The sequence below is a fragment of the Agelaius phoeniceus genome, chromosome 11 (genome assembly GCF_051311805.1).
Source record: "Agelaius phoeniceus isolate bAgePho1 chromosome 11, bAgePho1.hap1, whole genome shotgun sequence".
In the NCBI taxonomy this organism is placed as follows: domain Eukaryota; kingdom Metazoa; phylum Chordata; class Aves; order Passeriformes; family Icteridae; genus Agelaius; species Agelaius phoeniceus.
Window position 1 is genome coordinate 8782381 of NC_135275.1, and position 18915 is coordinate 8801295.

General features: G+C 56.0%; 2 protein-coding genes across 3 annotated transcripts in view; one reads left to right on the top strand and one right to left on the bottom strand.

The window, feature by feature from the left end:
* Positions 1-11228, bottom strand: part of TWF2 (twinfilin actin binding protein 2) — a 24323-nt gene extending 13095 nt beyond the window's left edge. For both annotated transcript variants that reach the window (XM_054640103.2, XM_077184476.1), the window contains exons 1-2: positions 11072-11228; positions 1138-1215 (exon numbers count right to left, since the gene is read on the bottom strand). In XM_054640103.2, coding sequence (XP_054496078.1) covers positions 1138-1215; positions 11072-11096 — 103 coding nt within the window. In that variant the 5' untranslated portion in view covers positions 11097-11228. The remainder of the gene's footprint in view (positions 1-1137; positions 1216-11071) is intronic.
* Positions 11210-18761, top strand: PPM1M (protein phosphatase, Mg2+/Mn2+ dependent 1M). The gene is made up of 10 exons (XM_054640010.2): positions 11210-11469; positions 12411-12534; positions 13138-13392; positions 13867-13979; positions 14937-15021; positions 15327-15445; positions 15858-15921; positions 16764-16871; positions 17073-17221; positions 17484-18761. Exons 1-10 carry the CDS (start codon positions 11255-11257, stop codon positions 17626-17628), a joined length of 1377 nt encoding a protein of 458 aa, XP_054495985.2. The 5' UTR covers positions 11210-11254; the 3' UTR covers positions 17629-18761.
* Positions 18762-18915: the final 154 nt, after the last annotated feature.

Genomic DNA, 18915 nt, shown 5'->3' on the forward strand with positions numbered 1-18915 from the left:
AGCATCCCAAGTCCAGGCTTAGGGACAGGCATGACTTATCCTAATACAAACCTGACTCCCACTTTAGAAAAGCAAAAGAAGCTGAGAGCACAAAATTGTAGTCAAAGACACTCCAGAGAAACAATGTGGATGTTTCACCCCCCAACAGTGGGGACCTTGCCAAGGCCAAAGCCAACACTGCTGGGCCCTGCTGCTGCAGTTCCATGGATGTGTCCCATGCATTTCCAGTCATGCTGCTCTTCTGAACAGGACGTTGTGGCCTCTCCAAAGGTCAGGTGGGCTCCTTATGACCACAGGCTCCTTACAACCACATCCACCTCGGTGTTTACTCTGGTGGCCCACCCAGGGGAGGTGGTGACAGCAGCTTGGCAGGGCAGTAATGTCCCTGCTGCTGCTGGAGAAACAAGTCATTCATATGCAATTGTATGAGGCTGAGGTGATGGAAAACCTACACCAGGGCAGCTCCCGCCCCTGGGACATGCAATCAGTGCTCAGCTCTGCTCACTTGCTTGACACATGCAAAGGGCACCAAAGGAGCCATTCCATGGGACAAACACGGGTGAGGTTGGTGCCAGCCTGTATCCTGGGCTAGGGGCAGCCCTGGGATGGGATGGGATGGGATGGGATGGGATGGGATGGGATGGGATGGGATGGGATGGGTCTCAGTCTGGCATTCCTCACAGGATGCCACTGCAGGCCTTGAGCCACCAGCACCCCCCTGCCCATCTCCTTGCCAGCTGTGGGATGGCACATCCCAGGAAGAAGATCCCTGTGCATCACCCCCAACAAAGGTCCCAGGGTCCCTGCAGCAGCCTGCCACTGGGATCCCATAATAAAACATGACACAGCAGCAGCAAAAGCCCCCACAGAGCACCGACCCCAGGCTGGTATTGCTCTGCTGGCAAAGTCACTGCTCCCCCCTGGAGCTGGCCTGGGGCTCCAAGAGCTGCTCAGCAGCACAGCCAAAGTTTGGGCTTGCATTTCAGGTCTGGGTTGCCACATGCCCAGAAGCCCCAGCAGCATTTTCCTTGAGGTTTACAAGAACACAAGCTGGCACCGCAGTGGTGAGGAAGAAAGGAGGAGAGGAACCAGAGAACAGACAGAGTGTAAATCAAAGCACTTAAAAATGGGACTTACCGTCCTCAATGATGACCTTGATGAGCCGAACTGAACCATTTCGGGCTTTGGCAAAAAAGTCCCTCAATTCTGTGGTGGCTGAAAGAACCAAAAACATCGTGATCAGATTCAGCAATCAAAGCAGGTGCTGGGTTGCTTAGTGACTGACCAGAAAGGGGACCAACTTGGCAGGACAGAAATTTTAAACTTAAAAAAAATAATAATTAAATCTCTGGTGCCAAAAAAATTCTAATAAAAAACAACAACAACAGAAAACCCCAAAAGCTGGGAGAGAAGTGCCGCGTCTCCCTGCGGCGCCAGAGTTAAATAGCAGCTGGGAGGGAGCACATGTGACCCAGAGAACCTGATACTTGGCCTGGGTGAACATAATCACCCAAATTTAGACGGTGGCTTGGCCAGTGCAGGCAGGGAGAGCTCAAGTGACAAGTTGATTGGCTTTACAGAGCGGCAGGGGTGGCTGCAGGGTGTCCTGGTGGGCTGTGGTGCCCTGGCAGGCTGGTGACACACGGCAGGATGCTGCTCCCAGCGGCTGGGAACCAGCACAGCTCCAAACTGGACATGCTGGTTTGAAGCTGAGCCCGTGGGGAAGGGAAAGGAACAGCCCCAGGGTTTTGCTCTGGAGCTGGCAGGGTCTGGATTGCAGAAGGCTTTTGGGAGGAGTTTTGGGGAGCACTCCTCCTCACCCCGCTCCCTGAGCACCAGGCAATGGCAACCAACCCTCAGCATCCTACCAGGAGGAGGCTGGAGGCACGGGACAGGGAAGGAGCAGCCTCCAGCCAGCACTGGAGGCTTCATCTGCCCTCCCTGAAGCATCACTGGCACAGAGCTCCCTGTGCCACCCAGGACATGCTCTGTGTGAAAGCAAAGCCCAGGAGATGTGGCTCTGAGGGCCAACCCCCCAACAAGGATCATCTCCTGGCCTGGCTTCCCCTAAAGCCACCCAAGCCCTTTCCTGGATGCAGCCGTGCAGCAAAGGGGGCCCTGTGACTTCAAAAGCTGCTGTGGTTTTAGAAATACTCAAGAAAATGATGTTGCAAAGATCAGAGACCTGGGCAGACACCCCTTAGCCCAGACCAAGACCTGGGCTTGGAATCTCCATCAGCAGCCCCTCCATTCCTGGGGCTTTGCTGTGCCAGCAGCAGGGAGGAGCCTGGAGCCCGAGAGCACCCCCAGCTAAGGCACATGGCAGAGGAAACCATCCCTACAAGGGCCAAATCCATCCCCTGCAGTCCCTCCAGCACTGGGTGCCACCCTTGGCACAGCCCCAGAGGAGCCCCAATGTCACCAGCACTGCTCAAGGGACACGAGCAGCCACCGACTGTCACTGAGTGCTGCCCTCAGTCCCTGCAGGCAGACCCTGGGCTGGGGCACTGCCAGAGCTCCCAGGGCACTCCTGCCTGTCCCCACAGTGACAGCTCTGTGATGCTCACAGCTCACAGCCTGCCCTGAGCAGGGGGTGCTGAATCCTCCTCCCACGAGAGGAGAGGCACAGGCCAGGGAGAGCTCCCAGCTGGCTCCCTGCAGGCAGCAGCTCCCATACAGGCCCAGAGACGCCATCCTGACAGGAGCCTGCAGGGATGGGCACACAGACACCCCAGCAAAGGCACTCCTTAATGGCATGTCAGGGGACAAACAGAAGGTTTGCTGGTGTAATCCCACCACAAGCAGGCTCCCTCCAGCAGCATCAGGGCATGTAGCTCTCCCAGTTCCCAGGGCAGACATTCACCCTCTCCCCGTGCCAGCTGGGAGCTCAGCCTGCTCCTGCTGTGCCCAACCAAGGATATTCTGGTATTTTCAGCCCCTTTCCCTGGTGAGAGTGGCAGTTTCCTTCTGGCAGCATCTGTGGTTATTGCACACACACACAAGGCGGAAGAGGAAAAGAAAAAAACATTTAAACACCCAGGAAACCCCATGCAGGAGACAAAACTCATAATAAGCATCAAGTTTCACCAACTCCTATTACACTGCAAAACTATGAGAGAACAACATCACTCTTGGATGTTTCCACAGCATCAACTTCAGGGACAAAATAGGAGAGCTCTACAGCGCTGACCAGCTTGCAAATCCCTCCAGTGTGACCCCATCCTTCCCAGAACCCAAAGGCAGGTGGGGGGTCTGGAAAATCAGGAGTCTGGGCAAATGCAACCCTGCAGCCCACTTGGAAATGCTAAGAGTGCCCTGCAGATTGACAGCCAGGATGACTGGCAGGTGAGTGGCTGACAATGACAGCCAAGCACTGGGGGCTGTGTAGGTACCCAGGGGTTGAAGGGGGTGAGGAAAAGCCTGGATGCTGCCCGAGAAGCCAAGAGCACCACAGGAAATACCACAAGATCTTCCAAGGAGGGAGAATATTTCCAGAGGAGACAGCAGCAAAGCTTTCAAAATAACCTCAGAGGGGGCTTGCAAGATTTAATTCTGCTGTTTGTTTTTTTTTTTTTTAAGCAATTTTCATTTACATAAAAACCAGCATGTCTCCAACGTCCCCTTCTGCCTCTCACAACGCAGAGCCAAGAGCCAGTGAGGAGGGAGAGGAATAAACCAGGGAAGGTTTGAGCACGAGCTCAGCACTGCTTCATTAGGGCATGATTACCACTTAACTGGCACAGCAGACTTGATGAGATGGCTTGTGTGCCTGAAATATTAATAGAGAAGTCCACAGTTGGCTCTGGAGGAAGAGCTGGAGGAGACCTCACCCTGGAGATGGTGCCCCATGGCATCCCCTGCCAGGAGATCTCCAGGATACAGCTCAAGAGCTGAAAAACCCATGTGTGAGGAAACCATAAAAACCAAGGGAGAAGGAGGAGCAACAGGACTGAAAGGGACCCACACATCCAACTCACCCTCTAGACATGGGTTCCTGGAAAATCCTGGAACAAATAATCCAGAAACAAATCCAAGCCGGGCTACAGCCAGTGTGGATCTGCTGAGGCCAAGATGCATGAGATCCCTCATGCCTCCTCCAGCAGAGCCAGACACCTGTGGGCTTCAGGGGTCTCAGCTCAGCTTCTAAGTGTCTCCAAGTGTCAGATGCCAGCCTGGGGACATGGGGGTGCTGAACCTCCATGGCACAGACACAGAACTGCATGGGTAACTCACTCAGGGAGGGGTCAGAGCTGGGATCGAGCAGGTGTCCTGGGCACCTGGGGTGGGTGCAGCTTTATCCACATCTCCATGAACACTTCTGGCAGCTGCAATAGTGCTTCCTGCAGCTGTAAGGTGGGAAGCTAGAGGAGATGCAAGTGTGCACTGGAGAAAAACTCAGCGTTCTCTCAGGAGACTGGAGAAACGGGCTGGGAAAAAAAGAAATAGGATGAAATTCAATAGGAAGCAAAGTACCATAACTGGAGAAAGGTCCAGACAGGGCAGGGTCCAGCAGCTCCAAAGAGAGGTGGGTGACAAGCCAAGTCCAGGTTAGTCACTCCACACTGCTGCAGGCACAGCCATTGGTGAAGGCACAAACAAGAGCATGACCACGTTATCTGGTGCTGACAAGGCTGCAGGCACAGCACCAACAGCACACCCAGCATCGTGCAAGGAGCCAGGCACAGCACACACAGCACCTGGGCCAGAGGGCACAGCGTGCAGGAGCTGCAGCTGGTCAGCCCAGGGAGGAGAAGAAAAACTATTAACAGTTTGTACTGGTTTTCCAGTCAGGAACATCAAGACCCACTGTGGTGTTTGGGAAAACTCACGATGAGGGCGCCCAAACCCTGGGAAGGACACCATGTCTCCATCCCTGCCCCGAAAAATGGATGTTGCTGCTTTGAGGCAGTGTGAGCCCAGAGGCATCTGAGGAGCCTTCTGGCCTTTCTACAAGGCAGCCCTGCTGCTGACCCTCATGGCAGACCTGGTGGGCACACACACCCCAGTCCAAAATCTCCTTCAGCCACTGAGTCCTGCAGCTCCTCCCTCTCCCACCTGTTTGTAGGTTGCAGGTGAGCTGTCCCCTGTGCACAAACAGCCTTTAGAAGCCTGATAACAGCAGGTCCCAGGTCCCCTTGTCCCACACAGCCTCCCAGCCCAGTGGCACCTCCATTTGGGGTGGAGGGCTGAGCAGAGCCAGCTGATGGCACCGGGGCACCCAGGCTGGTGGGGCAGCCCACGGTGTGGCAGGGAGCTGGTGGCTGGCCAGCAGTGGCCTTCAGGTGGCCCTGACCCTGCAGGCAAGGTGCCAGAGGAGAACTGGAGCTGTGGGAGGAGGGCAGGACAGTACCAGCCCTCGGGCAGCACTGAGCAAAAGGTGCATTCACAGCAAAGCCTGCATTCCCCCAGCTCAGGCAGCAGCAGGGCAGCCAGATCCTTGCACCTCCTGGCAGACAGGCTGCTGGCAGCCAGAGGGCTGCCCTGTGCTGGGATGTGCCCCTTTGGATCAATCCCCAGGAGATTCCAGAGCCTGAAGCATGGCTCTTGTTTAAGCTGCTGAACGATGCTGCTTGTGGGTACCACCGTGCCAAACACTGCCCCAGACTGAGCCTCTTCTGCTGTTTACAGCCCCAGGGAGCCCAGGGGGGCAGAGAGGCACTGATGGCACCGGGGGGGCACAACAGAGGCACTGATGGCACTGGAGGGGACAGAGGCACTGATGGCACCGGGGAGGGCACAGGGGCACTGATGACACCAGAGGGGCACGGAGGCACTGATGGCACTGGAGGGGACAGAGGGGCACTGATGGCACTGGAGAGGCACAGAGGCACTGATGGCACCGGGGAGGGCACAGGGGCACTGATGGCACCGGGGAGGGGGCACAGAGGCACTGATGGCACTGGAGAGGCACAGAGGCACTGATGGCACCAGAGGGGCAGAGAGGCACTGATGGCACTGGAGAGGCACAGAGGCACTGATGGCACTGGAGGGGCACAGAGGCACTGATGGCACTGGAGGGGACAGAGGGGCACTGATGGCACCGGGGGGGCACAGAGGCACTGATGGCACCAGAGGGGCACAGAGGCACTGATGGCACTGGAGGGGCACAGAGGCACTGATGGCACTGGGGGGGGCACAGAGGCACTGATGGCACCGGGGGGGCACAGAGGCACTGATGGCACTGGAGGGGCACAGAGGCACTGATGGCACTGGAGGGGCACAGAGGCACTGATGGCACCAGAGGGGCAGAGAGGCACTGATGGCACTGGAGAGGCACAGAGGCACTGATGGCACCGGGGGGGCACAGAGGCACTGATGGTACCGTGGCCACAGCAAGGGTCCCTCTCTCCTGGGGATGCCGGCAGAGCCGCCCGCGCAATCCCCGGGGAAGCACTGCAGGACAGGGATGGAGGTGACAGCCACAGCACCCCCCTCCTCCAGCCTGTCGCCCACTTGTTGGGGCACAGCAGGTTTTTGCTGGTCTGACCCTTCCCCGTGGCCCCCAGATCAATAATACATGCTCCCTGAAACAGATGCCTCTCCCAGTACACCCGGCCACCCTGCCTGCCCGGCGGGAAACCCGAGCCCCGGGCCATCAATCTTTCATTCCCCGGACATCTTCTTCAACTCGATGCGACTGCAAGCGGCTGCTTCCCTTTCACTGTCCGGGGCACAGCGTGCCTGGGATGTAACAGGGAAACTCAGCCAAAAATCCAGCCACAAACCCAAGCAAAACTTGTCCAAGTTCCAGGGATGCGTGGCCAGACAGAAGTCAAGATGGTGATGAATAAAACATGGTTATACCTGCATTACCCACACTTTCCCTGCCCAGACAGCCCTGCCCAGCTCCTGGTCTGGGCAGCCAGGAAAGGATACAACTGCAACAGGCACAAAATAGCTTTTGCTGCTGCTAAAATTCCTTCTTTTCAGTCTATCCCAGTGTAACTCCTTTAGGCAGTGCCTGCTCAACTCGCTGCTGCAGAGAGCTTTTCTGCCGATGGACACGGTTGGCCAGTTTAAGCAGTAAGAGGATTTTACTCCTCACCATGGAAAAAATAAATATGTCCTTGCAGGGAATCTTTTCTGAGGAAAAAAGCTACAGATGTCAGAAGAAAATAGAAAGAAGGGAGTGGGGCAGGGGGGGAAAGGGAGTAAGAGAGGAGACAAGCAAAGCTTCAAAGCTTTTCTCCCAATTTTTTGTGGGGCTAGACTGTATTCCTGCAGGATTTCACATGGACAGCTCCTGGTCCTTAGTGCAAATCCCACCCAGAGACTTTCAGCCACCTGCCTGACACCAGACATTTGCTTCTCAACACCTGATTTTCCATGTGTGCCCAGGACCTGTCTTGTCTGCACTTTGCCACCTTGGATTGGAGTTCCTCATCCCTTGCTCCAGGGTAGGCAGCACTCACCCTGCAGGCAGCATCAGCTGGATCCTGGGGCAGAGTGGTGGTGCATGGTCTGCCCTTGCCTGCAGAAGCTGCTGGCTGCTGCTCCTTTCTCCATCCAGCAAAGGCACCAGTGCAGCACTGGTTTGTGCACTGCAGGGGGCAGGCACCCAGGGACAGACCATGGCCACGATCTCATTGCATTTAGGCTCACTGCACACTTTCCAAAGGATTTCCTCCATCCCACCACTGCTTCATTCAAGGGGTTTGACATCTCATTTATCTGGTCTGCCACCGGCGCTGCCCCTCTGGCCATCCTGACGTGCCCCCACTTGGATATGGGCCATACCTCCCCATCCACCTCCAAGGTGGCCCCAGAAAAGAGATTGGGTCTGGCTCCTCAAAAATATCCTTGCAGCAGCCCAGTGCCCTCTGTTCCCCATGGATAAAAGGGGCCATGGACCAGCCATCCCTTCTCCTTCTCCTCCTTCACTGATGGCACCTTGTGACATGTCTTTGCTTAGGGGGTACCTCCAGCATTCCAAAGCTGCCACCCATATTTGTGCATCCAGGTGCCTCAGGAGCCAGTGCTGCCTCCCAGCACAGCCAGAGGAGAGGGGCTAATGATGTGCTGGATGGACAGAGAAGGTCCTTCTTTCTTCTCACTAGAGAGACAGGAATCTGCCTGCTTTCCACTAAGACTTTGGCAGACCCAGCAGCTCTGGCTCCCACCTTATGCTCTTTTTTTACCCATCTGACAGCATTCCTGCCCATGTGCACCATGGTTATGCTCCTCCTGAAGCAAACATCCACTCCTACCAGATGCATTCCCAAAGCAAGATCCTGGGGCAAAGTGGCAGCTCCCCTGTGGATGGAAGCAAAGGTCCTCCCCTACGCCCAGCTCTTCCCACCTCCCCCAGAAAGAGCAGGTACCAAACTCTATTTTTGGGTTGAAGAAACAAAATGCATTTGATTTCTCTACATTCTAGATGAAAAAAATACCCTCTAAGAGACTTTTTCTCTCTACCCAGTGGTCTTGAAAGAGATCCCAGAAGCAACTGAAAGCAGATGACCTCCCACCAGCATCAAAGCCCCGGTTCAGCACCGCCTTCCCAAGGTTCTCAGCTCAGGCAGCAAATGCTGTTCCAATCTAATGCTAATGCTACTCAGAGCAAAATAGGGACTGCAAAACCACTCAATGAGTCCTCCCAGCTATAGCTAAAAAGCAGGTTTCCAGCCCCAGGAAGCCCACAGCACCCTTTGAGAGCTTCCAACCGCCTCCCCAGCCTGGCAGTCTCCATGGCAGCCTGGTTTTCTTGCCAGCACCTTCAAGAGAGCTGCCTGAGATACCTAAAAAAATAATAATTAGCCTCTTGCCCCTGCATGAAAGGCTCAGGCTTGATTGCACTCCCTGACCCCCCAGCTCTCACTGTCAGAGCTTCCTCTGCACCTGTTTCTCCCCAAAAGCTGGGATGACGTGGGAGTGTCTCTGCTCCGGGGGTTCCCCACCACCACGTCACCCTGCCTCACACAGATCTAGCACTGTGTCGAGCAAAATCCCTCCCAGCTTGTCTGCAACCTCCCCTAAGCCAGCTGCAGAACCTGATCATAATTCCCCTGGGAGCAGATGTCTTCCTGAAAATGTGAGAGAAATGGGAATGAAGAAAAAGAAACTGCTGGGTGCACACAAAGATAACGAGGCCCCAGAAACCAGGAAGAAGTGAATAATTCCTCCTCCTAACAAACAAGAGACCTCAGTGCCTCAGCAGAGGGGATGAAAGTAGCAGTGGGATTGCTCTTCCTCATTCGATATGGAATCTGCTCTTTGCTGAGCAAACAGAATAATTCAATCACCATGACGGGGTGGGGCAGACTGAAATATCCCAAACCCACCTCGAAGGGGGGGTTCCCTTAAAGCCTGGGGCACCCCAGTTGTGCATCACAGGTGTTGGAGGGGCAGATTTGCATTCAGAGAGGAAACAGCAGCTTCCCGGAAGAGAGACAGTGCAACAGGGCACGCAGAGAGAGCCCAGAGATGTCCAGGATGCTGTGACAGAGACCACCCAACACAAGCTCTTTTCCATAACCACAGGGGGGATTTTACTCCACCCCAGCCCAGGAATCTGCTGCCAGAGCAGTCATCATGTCCATCCCCTCCCTGCACTGCAGCTCCTTGGGGGAAGTGGCGTCCCTTCCCCTTTCCCGCTGACAGGGCACGTCACGTCCCACGGGCAGCCGTGACTCCCAGCACTGGGCACAGCTTGCCAAGCAGTGGGCAACCAAGGTCAGCCAAGGTCAGTGCTCTCAGAGAGAGCCCAGCTGGCACATCTCCCTCCCTGGCAGCTGCAGGGTGCCAGGAAGGACAGCACCAGCAGCACAGGAGCAGCCGGGCACGGCCAGAGAGCAACAGGCAGCAGCCTCCAGGGGCACACAGTGCAACAGGCCCTGCCTGCCCAGACCCCATGGACAGCTCTGCAGATGGGGCCAGCACACCCAGAGCTCAGGGGGGTGCAGGGCTCCATCCTGCTGATTTTGAACTTTTTAAATTGTTGTTGTATTTTTACAAAATAAGGAAGATTTAATTAGAGCATGTGCTTCAGGATCTCAGTTTAAGCCAGAAGCAATGAACCAGAACCCAAACACATCAACAACCACCAGCTCTCCTGAGCACAAGCATGAGGAACATCTAAGCATCATCACTGGCCACTTCTCAGCTACAGCCCCTCCAGAAGCAACTGGAGGGGAAGGATGTTCTGGAGGAACAAGGATGCTCTTGCCACGAAGGACCAGCAGACACAAATCCCCACCCTGCAGAAAGGTGCTGGCCAGAGGGAGCTGCGAGGCCACTGTCCCAGCTCCCTCCCGAGACACGCTGCGGGCTGGATTCACACCCGACCGCACAGAGCAGGGCTCCAGGGGCAGCTGCTCTCACATCCCTGCTCGCATATTGATTCGCTTACATAAATTATGCAGCACCTCTACTCCTGATTAATATTGCTAATTGAGCTGGCGAGGCGAGGGGCAGGAGGGAAATACCGTGAGGACACACAGTCAGTCATGCACCAAGCACACTCAGAAATGCAGAAGCCGTTGTGTCGGGGTGCTGGCTGGGTCCTGTGGGGAGCGGGCGGAGAAATCGGGAAGCAGGAATTCACTCGGGCTCTCCGCAGCTCCCCCGGGCTAGGGAGCAGCTGGGGCCGAGCATCCCCGTGGGCAAGGGAGCGGTGGCCGGGGCTGCGGCCAGGCAGACGAGCGTGACACATCTGTCCGAGCACGTCGCGGCGGGTGCTGAGCATCAGCCCAGACAAAGGATGCGGGAGAGCCCCGCACCGGCGGCACCCCGGGGTGAGCCCCCTCCCGCACCTCCTGCCGGCACCCAAACGCTCCCTCCGAGCCTGACTCAGTGTCCCCCTCCCCCGCTAACCGCAGGAAACCCGCCTGCGGGGGTTCAACCGAAGAATCGATGGACCCGAATCTTCATCTCATCGCCCCCATCGCCGCCGCTGTCGCGACAGCGCCCGCAGTCCGCCGCGGCGGGGCCGGGGATGCGCGGGGCGCGGCCCCGGGGGTGCCGATGCCGGGGGCGCGGCGGGGCAGCCCGGCCCGGGGCGGGGGCCGAGCGGCGGGGGCAGCCCCCGGGATGGGCCGGGGGGACCCGAGCGCTCGGCGGGGGCGCCGCTCACCGTGGATGCCGGTCTGGTGAGTCATGGCTCCGCTCGGCTCCGCTCCGCTCGGCTCCGCCGCGTCCCGGGCAGGAAACGGCTGGGCAGGCAGCACCGCCCGTTCCGGAGCGCGGGGCCGCTCCGCTCCGCGCCGCCCCGGGGCGGGACCGCGGCCGGGCCGGGAGGAGCCGCACCTGCCCCGCCATGTCGGGCGAGTGGCTGCGGCGCTGGCGGCGGGGCGGCCCCGCGGAGCGCCCCGGCGGAGCCCCGGCACCGGGCCCGGGCCCGCCGCCCCCCGCCCTGCGCTACCGCCGGCCCAAGTTCGTGCCCGGCGGCGGCGAGGAGGCCCCGCGGGGCGGGCGGGCCGTGCGCGGCGCCGCGCCCGAGCGGCCGCTGCCCTGGGGCGCGGGATACGCCGAGTGAGTGCAGCCGGCAGCGGCGCCGCTCCGGGAGGGGCTCCGGGCGGGCGAGGGGCGCTGCCGGGGCCGGTACCGGGGAATGGTGCAGGTTTAGGGGTGTGGAGGGGGCGGAGGCTTGGGGGGCTCCCGGCGGGGTGCCCGGGGCGGTCGCTCCCCATCTGCCCTGGCTGCGCCCTCGGCTGCAGCCGCCCCGGGCCGGAGGGGCCGCCCGCAGGCCCTGCTCGCCCTCCTGCAGCATCTGCGGGCCAGGAGAGAGCGGCTTTGTGCCCCGGAGCAGGGTTGGCGTGGCGGTGAATCCTCCGGCCCCTCTCCGTCCCTGCCGGGGCCGGCGGGGACAGCCCTGGCCGCCCCTGCCAGCCAGTGCCGGCTCCAGCGCTGGGACAAGCGGCCGGGGCAGCCCCGAGAGCAGCACCGCTCTTGGCAAAGTGTCTTTAAAACGAAGGAAGGGGATGACCACGATTTTAGAAATTTCTTGGTTTGCTGTTTTAAATGGCAGAGGGATGGATCAGGCAGGAGCTGTCCCCACGTCCTGGCCAGATCTCGTCATGACCCCACGGTGCTGGGATGGCACAGCGTGAAATGCAAGGAGAGCCCGCTCCCATCCAGGGACAAACATTACCGAGGCTGGAAGGAAAAGCAAGGGTGGTGGTTCTGCAATGCACTGTGTCAACAAGGAAATGGCACGGTGTGGGCTGCTGACGAGGGCTGCCTGAGGCCAGGGTGCAGGTCTCTGTGTCCCCAGCTGGGCTTTCCCCTGCTGCACATAAATGACTCACTATTTCGTCATCAGCACAGAGATTCTTGAGTTTGAAAAGGGAGCGTGGGGCTGGAAAGGAGGGGCAAGGTGCAGCTGTTTGCAGGGGCTGCAGAGCAGCCAGCACAGCTGGCTGGGAGCAGCAGAGGTGCAGTGTGTCCCCACACCTTACCTGGAGTGTTTGCAGGGTTATCAACGCCGAGAAGTCGGAGTTCAATGAGGACCAGGCAGCCTGCTGTCAGATCTCTATCCGAAGGAGAGAGCCAGGCCTGGAGGAGGATGAGGAATGGCTGATCCTGTGCTCCACACAGGTATTGCCCCCAGGCAGGCTGTGCTCACCCTGCTGCCAGCCTCTTGCTGCCACCCAAGGGTGCAGGTTCAGGAAACACGGGATTGCTCCATCAGTCCTACATGCCCACGTGCTGAAACCCTTCCTTGGGTGTATTTAGGAGATCTGTGTACCCTCTGGCTGGCAAATACATAGCTTTGTCTGTAAATGCCATTTCTGCTTCCATGAGCCATGAATTGCAGCATTTGAGGTCATCAAGCCCTTGGTGCCCTCACCTTTCCTGTCCTCCCTGTGCTTTCAAGGGCCAGTGTGTCTTGGGCAGCAGCATGAGCTGGGCACACAGGATGCTCTCACCAGGCTCTGCTGTACTTCTGGTGAAATGGCCCCATCTCCCCTAATACAGCATGTGAGGGGTGTGGTGCAAATCCAGATGCTCAGATCTGATATGATGCGGTGGGCAGAGCAACATGTGGGCATCACTTGAGTTTGAGGAGATTTACCAGTGGCAGGGAAGGGAAGCTGGGGTGGAAAAGTCAGACAAAACACATGCAGTGGCATCCTGGCTCTGAGCCTGCCATCTGTACAACCCCTTCAGCCCCTGTCTTGTCCCTGTTCCTCACGGCAGTTCCTGACTGGTCACTACTGGGCGCTGTTTGATGGCCATGGTGGCCCAGATGCTGCCATCATTGCCTCCAACTATCTGCACTACTGCATCAAGCAGAAGCTGGAGGAGGTTGTGGGAGGCATCACCGAGGCCCAGCCCCCCATGCACCTCAGCGGGCGCTGTGTTTGTGACAGTGACCCCCAGTTCGTGGAGGAGAAGCACATCCATGCAGCAGACCTGGTGGTGGGAGCCCTGGAGAATGCCTTCCAGGAATGTGTGAGTACCCATGCAGGGCACCAGTCCTGCTGGCCACAGCCTGACCCTCCCTGAGCCCTGCAAGGGCAGGGTCCGCAATTCTGCTGAGTAGGCTGCAACATTGGGCCAAACCTTTAAATGTGCTGAGATCACACTGGGTCAGAGCCCAGGGCCTGTGTCAGAGTTGTGTGTGGGCAGTGCTGACCAAGAGCAAAGCTGCAGCAGCTCTGAACAATTCTGTAGGGCAGGCAGATGGCTGTTGTCACACTCATACAGCACAAGGCTGAGCTCTCCCCATCACCCTCCTAAAGCATCCATAATCCAGGAGCAGCAGCTGTGTAGGCTGTACACAAGCAACATTGCCTGTTACTTTGCTGGCTTCCTGTGGCCCATCCACAGTCAGTTTTGGTTCTGGATTTCTGCTGGGAGGGATGAGACTGTGTAGAAAGCAGCAGCCCAGATCACACCAGTCTCCAAACTTGTTGAAACCAACAGGATGAAGTCATTGGCCAGGAGATGGAAGCTACAGACCAGACAGGAGGTTGCACTGCTCTGGCTGCACTTTATTTCCAGGGAAAGCTGTATGTGGCCAATGCTGGGGACAGCAGGTGAGTCATAATAAAAGGGGGAAGTTGCTGGGGGTGCGAGCTGGGAGTTAAGCAAGGTTTCCAGCATCTTTCTGTCCTGGTTTCAGCTGGGACAGAGTTCTAGAGAACACTGTTGAAAACCCAGTGATGTTTGAGTTGTGCAAGCACTGCTCAGCACCTGCTCAGAGTCAGGCACTTTTCAGCTTCTCACCCCACCAGCAAGGAGGTTTGGGGGCACAAGAAGCTGGGAGGGGACACAGCTAGGACAGCTGACCCCAAGGAATGTTCCAGACCACACAGCACCATGCTCAGTGTGTGAACTGAGGGGAAAGGTGGCCTGGGGCCACTGCTGGGGAAGTGGCTGGGCATCAGTCAGAAGGTGGTGAGCAACTGCACTGTGTAACTGTTGTTTTCTATATTCTAATTATTTTCTCATGATTTTCCTTCCGTTCCTGTCCTAATAAACTTTCCTTCTGTCAACTCACAGATTTTACTTTCCTTTTTCCCAGTTACCTGCCCCATCCCACTGGGTGTGGGGGAGTGAGTGGCTGTGTGGTCTTTAGCTGCCAGGTTAAAGCACAGCTCTGATTTAATCCTACAGACAGTACATGTGCAGCCCAGCCATCCCCCTCCTGCCTGGCACGGGACCTGTTAGAAGAAAGGTGCTCTCATGCCTTCTGAAACAGTTTGGGGATTTCAAGGGACTAAAGCTGCCCAGACACAGCCTTGGGGTGGTAATGCAGCAGCCCACTCAGCCTGGCAGGTGTTTCAAAGTGAAGGCTGATGTCCCTCACTTGGCTGTGGCCTCCCCATTCCTCTAACAGTGAGCTCAACCACTGTCAAACCAGGCAAGCACAGTTCTCTGCTGCAACAGTGCAATTACAATGGAGTTATTTGAAATACAGTGGCATTTTTTAACAGGTTTGGGTGCACAGCTATTGTCTGGCACAGCTGAGCTTTGCCTCTTCCCCCTTGTAGGGCAATTCTTGTCCTGAAGGACAGCATTGTGCCCATGAGCAGCGAGTTCACCCCCGAGTCAGAGAGGCAGCGAATCCAGCACTTGGTGAGTGACTCCTTCCACACATCAGACAATCCAGCTGAAGTATCCCACTGGGCCAGAGGACCTCCAGCTTTCCTTGAAGGCCACTGTGTGGCCATAATGTCAGCTGGAACTAGCCATGGAGGGCTGGGGTAGAAATTCAGCCAACAATCTTTGGTATGGGAGATGTTCGTGTCCTCGTTGGAATGTGCTTCCCAATTCTGGTCTTCTGCTGCTGGGAGTGCCAGTCCTGAGGCAGAAGCAGCTCTGCTGCCCTACTCCACTGAAGTAGAACCTGTCCATGCTCAGCCTTCCATTCCCTCCTCCAGGCTTTCCTTTTCCCCAAGCTCCTGGATGGTGAATTCACCCGCTTTGAGTTTCCACGGAGGCTGAAGGGAGATGATGTGGGCCACAAAGTCCTGTACCGGGATTACTTCATGGAGGGCTGGTGAGTCCCTTCTGCCCTGCAGGGCTGCAGCACAGGGCAGCTTTACCTGCTCACACCCATGGGGAAGTGAGGGGACAAGGGGCACATCCTGCCAGTGAGAGCAGCAGCACGATGGTAGGGGAGGATGCTGTGAGCAGCTCCCTCCAAAGGACCAGGACCCTGGCAGGGTGGTTAGAAAACAGTCAGAATGGTCCTTCTGGCATCCATGGGCATGGGGCTGGTGCAGGCAGTTCCAGGCTGGTGCAGGTACAAGCTGGGGAGGAAGGGGAGAGTGAGGATCACCTTGCCCCATCCTCAGTGAGCTGCCTGTGCATGGGGACACCACAAGGGTCAATCAGAGTCAAAATGCTCTGGCTGGGTTGTACTATGATGTCAGACAAATACCAAATCAACAGTGAATTCTCTGTTCCAGGGGGTACAAGACGGTGGAGAAGGCTGACCTCAAGTATCCTCTTGTCCATGGTCATGGGAAGCAGGTAGCTTAATGCTTTACACACTGGGAAGGCACAGGCAAGTCTTCTGGGGGTCCTCAGTGTCCCTGTCACTCATGTCACACTCTGGGGCACTAGAGCAAACCTGGAGCTCTGTTCTCCAGCACAGCACAGTCCCACAGCCTGGATACAGCAGCTTCCTTTGCTGCCTGGCTGGTGTAACCCAGAGCCCTCTGGAGCTCCCTCCTCTAGAGTACAGCAGAGCAGAGAGCAGCCCTGAGGGCTTGCACACAGAACTCCATTCAGATGAGAACTTCATCAATTCCCACTTGGGACTGTCTCCTTTAGCTCTAGTGCCTTTCCCACAAACTGTCCTCCTCAAGGAGAGGCTGAGCAATGAGCCTGGGGAGGGAGGGGGTAGGGAGAAGCAGTGACTGCACCCATCCAGCATCTGCCTGCAGGAAGTCCCATCACCTCTCCCAGCACTACAACCCACGTGCCACCTCCTTTACCGAGACAGTGCAGAACGTCCTTTGTCAGGACAAACAGACACCCCCAAACCAGCCCAACTGTCTTTCTTGCCACGTCAAACCAAGAGCAGATGCCACCATGGGCCTCCTGAGGTCTGCAGCATTACCCAGAGCACATGTACTAACTCCAGAGCACACCCTGGGCCACGTGGAGCCATTCACAGTCAGGCTGCTTCCACACTCCCATCAGGGCATTGCTTCTGATCACTCCTCCATCTCCAAAGTCTCCAGAGGCTGTTCTGGGTGATGGTTGGAGGAAGGTCCTAACACATAGATCAGTCAGGACAAGCCACACACCAGCCTTGAAAGGCCCCACACCCTGACATTTCAATCCTGTTTTGCTTTGTTTGGGGCCAGGCTCGCCTGCTGGGCACTCTGGCTGTCTCTCGAGGCCTGGGGGATCATCAGCTCAAGGTCATTGACACCAACATTGAAGTCAAACCCTTCCTCTCCTGCATTCCTAAGGTCAGTCACAGCACGTGGGAATTGCAGGGTGGAATTAAACAAGCTGCTCCTCTGACGGATGCACCTTTTAAAGACTTGGCAGGTCTTAGCATTTCTCCAAGCACCCGGTCCTAGTGTGTCATCTCTCAGGGGCAGTCTCATCTCCCTGACCCCTCTGTTACATTGCAGGAATTGTCACAGATTTACTGCTCTGCTTTCCAGGTGAATGTATTTGACTTTGCTCTGCATGACATTAAGGAAGACGATGTCCTCATCATGGCAACTGACGGCCTTTGGGATGTTCTGTGCAACGATGAGGTGGCCCATGTGGCCAGGAGCTTCCTTGCAGAAAACAGGACAGATCCTCAAAGGTAATACCAGCTTTGCCTTTGTTTTCCCTTCCAAAGAACCTGGTCAGACCTAAAGCAGGCTGAGATCCCACTGCTTCCAGGTCAGCTCTGGCATGACCACTCTTTTCTGTGACTTTGGAAACTGCCTACTAATCTGTTCCCATCCTAAAGTAACAATTACAAAGCCGATATCTTAAAAAACCTTGTTAAAAAAAGCCACATCTCAATGCTGTACTTAAGGGGAATAGTTGCTGTATTAGCCCTTGCATTTTTCTACCCACAGGTTTTCAGAACTGGCCAAGTGCTTGGTATACAGGGCAAGGGGAAAGAAGAGAGGCCACCAGTGGATGCTGGATGACAGCCACGAGGCATCCTATGATGACATCTCTGTATTTGTCATCCCACTACACAACAGGGAAGAGGACTGACTGTCAGGATGATACACAGCATCTCTGTGTTCCCTTACTCTGGTGCCATTCTGCATCAGCCTGAGAATGAGGGACTTCTGCTGCTCTTCCAGCAAAACCATTTGCAGTGGGACCTGAAATGCACAGCCAGCACTTGGACAGGATGAACAAGATTAGCTCCTTAACAACATGCAAGAGAAGCACAGTGGGCAACAAATCACTCCCCTTTCTCATTGCTGGACCAAGGAGAACCTGCAAAGGGGGCCATGCACACCAAAGGACACTTTTCCTAAGATCTTTGCGGTACAGTGACACTCAAATCCATATTTCTACTGATCCCTCTCCCTTTTTTTAATATTGAACAATAAGGATCAATTGAGATCCAGCCAGTCTGAAGAGCTGGCTTTTAATCAGACTTGAACTAAGCTGAACTGGATGCATAAGCTAAAGCATCTCTCGTATCCATTTGCAGTAATGTGAGATGTGCTGAAAACCTGGGAGCTGCTGCCAAGACAGCATTGGGCACAGCTGTGCCTGTGGCATGGGAATGCTGGAGCAGTAGCCCAGAGCTCTTGAGACTGTTGCCATTTGTAGGCAGCACCTCAAACCCAGAGGATGGAGCCAGGTGAAGCTTCACCCTGGTGTACAGAAGCTTCCTGTGCAAAGATATGTGCCTTACTCTTATTGAAGGACACTGAAGCGTGTTAGATTGCTAACAAACCTTAATCCACACTTGCTGACACTTTCTCTATTCAGGTCATTTCTGATAGCAAAGCAGGTTTTGTAGCAGCAGCACTGATGAGAACCAAGGTGTTCAGTGCATCAGCTGATTCAGTAGAAGAGCTCCAAGTAAAATAAAACCGGTTTGTTGCAATTTATCTGCAGTGCTGAATTTCAAGCACTTACTCCAGCAGAAACACAGTGCAGCAGACATGCCAGAGTTGTCTCAAACTCTGAGGATCTGCTTCCCAACCTGTTTGTTAGCCAGGCAAATTCAGGTCTAGACAAGGTTCCCATCTCCCCAAGTCCCCACTTTGGTTTTCATTATTCATTACACAGGTTCCAGGATTCCCAGAGAAGCAGCCAAACCCCAGTGTGTGTTTAAGTTCTGCAAGGATGAAAGTCCAAATAAAAGTACTTTGTTTTTTTCCCCATGCATCTTACTGTGGTGTTATTCCTGCCAGGGGTTTTACATAGATCTGGGCTGGAGGAAAACAGCCTCAGCAAATCACAGGGGAATTTGTGCTTTTAATTTGTCTTTGCTTGTCACCAGAAGCATCCCCTTACCAGAACTGCTACAAGGGCTTG

What these genes read in the sequence shown, in the direction of transcription:
- PPM1M (XM_054640010.2), top strand. Translation starts at nt 11,255, where the DNA reads ATGTCGGGCGAGTGGCTGCGGCGCTGGCGGCGGGGCGGCCCCGCGGAG. An exon ending in TGGGGCGCGGGATACGCCGA is followed by an intron (nt 11,470 to 12,410) that starts GTGAGTGCAGCC and finishes GAGTGTTTGCAG; the next exon opens with GGTTATCAACGCCGAGAAGT. An exon ending in GATTACTTCATGGAGGGCTG is followed by an intron (nt 15,446 to 15,857) that starts GTGAGTCCCTTC and finishes TCTCTGTTCCAG; the next exon opens with GGGGTACAAGACGGTGGAGA.